This window comes from Limulus polyphemus, unplaced genomic scaffold (genome assembly GCF_000517525.1).
Source record: "Limulus polyphemus unplaced genomic scaffold, Limulus_polyphemus-2.1.2 Scaffold1654, whole genome shotgun sequence".
NCBI lineage: Eukaryota > Metazoa > Arthropoda > Merostomata > Xiphosura > Limulidae > Limulus > Limulus polyphemus.
The window spans coordinates 113,485-117,321 of record NW_013667264.1 but is presented as its reverse complement, the minus strand read 5'-3'; the positions used below and the strand labels follow the sequence as shown (position 1 = coordinate 117,321).

General features: G+C 32.9%; 1 protein-coding gene across 3 annotated transcripts in view; it reads left to right on the top strand.

Moving 5' to 3' along the window:
* Positions 1-1,975, top strand: part of LOC106464442 (protein GUCD1-like) — a 19,188-nt gene extending 17,213 nt beyond the window's left edge. For all 3 annotated transcript variants that reach the window (XM_013924584.2, XM_022392161.1, XM_022392160.1), the window contains one exon: positions 266-1,975. In XM_013924584.2, coding sequence (XP_013780038.1) covers positions 266-351 — 86 coding nt within the window. In that variant the 3' untranslated portion in view covers positions 352-1,975. The remainder of the gene's footprint in view (positions 1-265) is intronic.
* Positions 1,976-3,837: the final 1,862 nt, after the last annotated feature.

The following is a 3,837-nucleotide window of genomic DNA, read 5'->3' as shown; positions in this document are numbered from 1 at the left end:
TACAGCAATTATAGCGACTTGATCACTGAACTTTGCAGCTCTCTGCCATAGGCAGACTGTTTGTCGACGAGGGAATAATGCACATGCGCGGTTTTTCTTGGGGAAACATTCTAACTACGCATACTTATGCAGCAGACTCTCGGTCAGAAAGCGTAACGGTCGTACATACAAACAAGCAGAATAATAGTATAGATTCTGTAGTGCTAAATATTTACTGTTATTTTGCTAATTGTTTTTTTTTCTTTCTTTGTCTTTGTTTTATCAGGAGTATGTAGTACCTCATTTGAAGCTTTCAATAAAGCCAGAAAAAGTTTTGGAACAGATGAAGACATCATCTTTGTTTACCAATGACGTCTGCTGGCTGTAGAGTTAAACCTTTTTGATCACCTTGCTAAGCACTCGAGTACAGACTTTGCTTTAAAACTTAACACAGTATAGGGAACTTCATCTGTGCATATCAGTGACTGAATTGATACCTAAACAAAAATAACAGTTTCTTCATTTCAAAAAAAGAAGAAAACTTTCTGAGTGAAAGCTGATCTGTTTTTCTAATGTTGTAGGAAATTAATCTTTGATGGCGGTTTGATCGTAATAAATTCATAACATATATAAAAGGTAACATCACTAGGTCATTATATATTTAGATTTTTGTAATTCTGTATTATTTCACTTAACATTACTGACACAAAATACAAAATGAAATCTCTGTTAAATTTTGCAATAAAAGTTATTCTTAAGTGGCTGTGTTACAGAGGTAATATTGAAAAGGTGTAAATGGTCACAGTCTGAACAAGAAATAGGTTGTAAGTTAACATTAATATCATAATAGGTAGGCAAACAATGATTTATAAGCACAAGGAAAGGTTTTATCAATGGTGAAACATACTACATTTTTTGACAGAACGTTGGTCTGTCTTCATTAGGTATGATAGAACTAAACAATACAAGGTTTATATATCGTTACAAAGACAAAAGACATAGGAATTAAATGTCTTGGAAATGGCATCAGCAGGTGAAAGGATATAAGTAGAGGTCAAGTGTATGAATGGTGAATAGACCTCACCAAATACGGCTGATGTTGCAAGGGCCATTATCACAATTTAGTGAGAGGTCATTTACTATGATGATTTCTATAGTTTCTAAACAGTATTTTTCTTTTGTAATAGTCCCCTGGTGGGACAGCGGTAAGTCTTTAGATTTACAATACCAGAATCAGGGTTCTATTTCCATCAGTGGACACAGCAGATAGCCTGATGTGGCTTTGCTATGAAAAGCAACACACTCTCTTTTATTTTTGGTTGGTGTAGGAGAAGAATTTTGTTCCAAAGTATTTTGTAACCTGTTTTTTTTACAGATGATATGTTAAGGTTGTACCAAATTTCAAAACAGTGTTAACTCTAACCTTTCACCTATCAACAACATAAAACATAAATTTGTTTCATTCCCCTTTTGTGCTAGAAATTGCTAACAAAATTACTAGACTTTTTTAATAATTTGAGCATTGATGTAAAAACTGTATTCAAACCCTCACATAAAATTAGAATTTTACTAGCTAACCCAAAAGAATCCCTGTTAAAAGAACAAAAACAGGGTATATATAGAGTATCAAATGTCACATTCCTTAAAAATAAGATGCAAATAACACCAAGGTCACATGCGTAGAGGTGAATTCCAGTTATCTACCTTAACATATCATCAGTAAGAAACGGGCCACAAAATACTTTGGGATGAAATTCATCTCCCAAAACTAGAAAAGAAAGAGACTGCTTAGAAACTATAGAAATCATAAAATAAACAATCTCTCACTAAACCGTGATAATGGTCCTAGCAACATCAGCCGTATTTGGTAAGGTCTATTCGTCGTTCATTACACTTGACCTCTACTTATATCCTTTCACCTGCTGACACCATTTCCATCACATTTAATCTTTGTGTCTTTTGTTTTTGTAACAATATATAAACCTTGTATTGTTTAGTAATGATTGTACCTGAAGAAGAAAGACCAATGTTCTGTTGAAACATGTTGTATGTTCCACCATTGATAAAACTTTTCCTTATGCCTATAAGTCGTTGTTTGCCAACCTATTATTTTATTAGCATAATGTGCTTCCTTATTCATGTAACATTAATATCAGTTGGTCAGGTATAGATAAATTATATTAAGAACAAAATCGATCAGCCCTGTATGAAAATATTTAGTTGTTTTTCTGAATTTGTAGTGCACACTAGACAAATTTATACATTTTGTCAATGAGATAGAAGATGACCTTTTCTCTCCTGATAATAATAAAAATAACTATTTCAGCCAATGTTTACCCATTATGGCTTCATCAAGGCTAGTAGCACAAGAATTGTTCATATTTTAACTAAATGGGTGCAGATCAGTGCAGCTTAAACTGTGTGCCTAACAGTACATAAGTATGATATCAGTGTTCAGATCACTGACAGACACACTAAATTTCTAAAGCTTTCATGCCTTAAGTCATTCCATGTAAGACAATCTTTATACCAATATAATTTCATGGACATATTTCACTAGTTCTACAAAATTCTGCACTTATGATCGATCCTGATAATACTTTCATGTTATAGTTGGCTGTAACTGAAATAGAATACTTTAGTATCAAACTTGCATGTTTTCTCATGTTTGTGTGTAAGGTATTATCTTTTGAAGACCTCAGACAACTCAAGAAAATGTTTACAGTATCTTATATTCTGACTGGAGAATACATGAGTCCTGACAACATAAATCCAGTTTATATTCTGACTGGAGAATACAAACTTGATGCAATATTTTTTTGTTGTTGTGGATTGGGATCAAGAATCTAGTTTATATTCTGACTGGAGAATACATTAGTCCTGACAACAAGAATGTAGTTTATATTCTGACTGGAGAATATGTTAGTCCTGACAACAAGAATGTCAGGACTAACATATTCTCCAGTCAGAATATAAAATAGATTCTTGTTGTCAGGACTAATGTATTCTCCAGTCAGAATATAAACTAGATTCTTGTTGTCAGGACTAATGTATTCTCCAGTCAGAATATAAACTAGATTCTTGTTGTCAGGACTAATGTATTCTCCAGTTGGAATATAAACTAGATTCTTGTTGTCAGGACTAATGTATTCTCCAGTCAGAATATAAACAAGATTCTTGTTGTCAGGAATAATGTATTCTCCAGTCGGAATATAAACTAGATTATTGTTTTCAGGAATAATGTATTCTCCAGTCAGAATATAAGATAGATTCTTGTTGTCAGGACTAATGTATTCTCCAGTCGGAATATAAACAAGATTCTTGTTGTCAGGAATAATGTATTCTCCAGTCGGAATATAAACTAGATTCTTGTTATCAGGACTAATGTATTCTCCACTCGGAATATAAACTAGATTTATGTTGTCAGGACTAACATATTCTCCGGTCAGAATATAAACTAGATTTATGTTGTCAGGACTAATGTATTCTCCAGTCGGAATATAAACAAGATTCTTGTTGTCAGGACTAATGTATTCTCCACTCGGAATATAAACTAGATTTATGTTGTCAGGACTAACATATTCTCCGGTCAGAATATAAACTAGATTCTTGTTGTCAGGACTAATGTATTCTCCAGTCAGAATATAAACTAGATTATTGTTTTCAGGACTAATGTATTCTCCAGTCGGAATATAAACTAGATTCTTGTCAGGACTAATGTATTCTCCAGTCGGAATATAAACTAAATTCTTGTTATCAGGACTATAATTGAATAATATCCATCATTTTTCAATATTTTAGCTTCTCTTGCCCACACTTTTGTGATCTTCCTTTTAGTTATTGTCACCTACACATTAC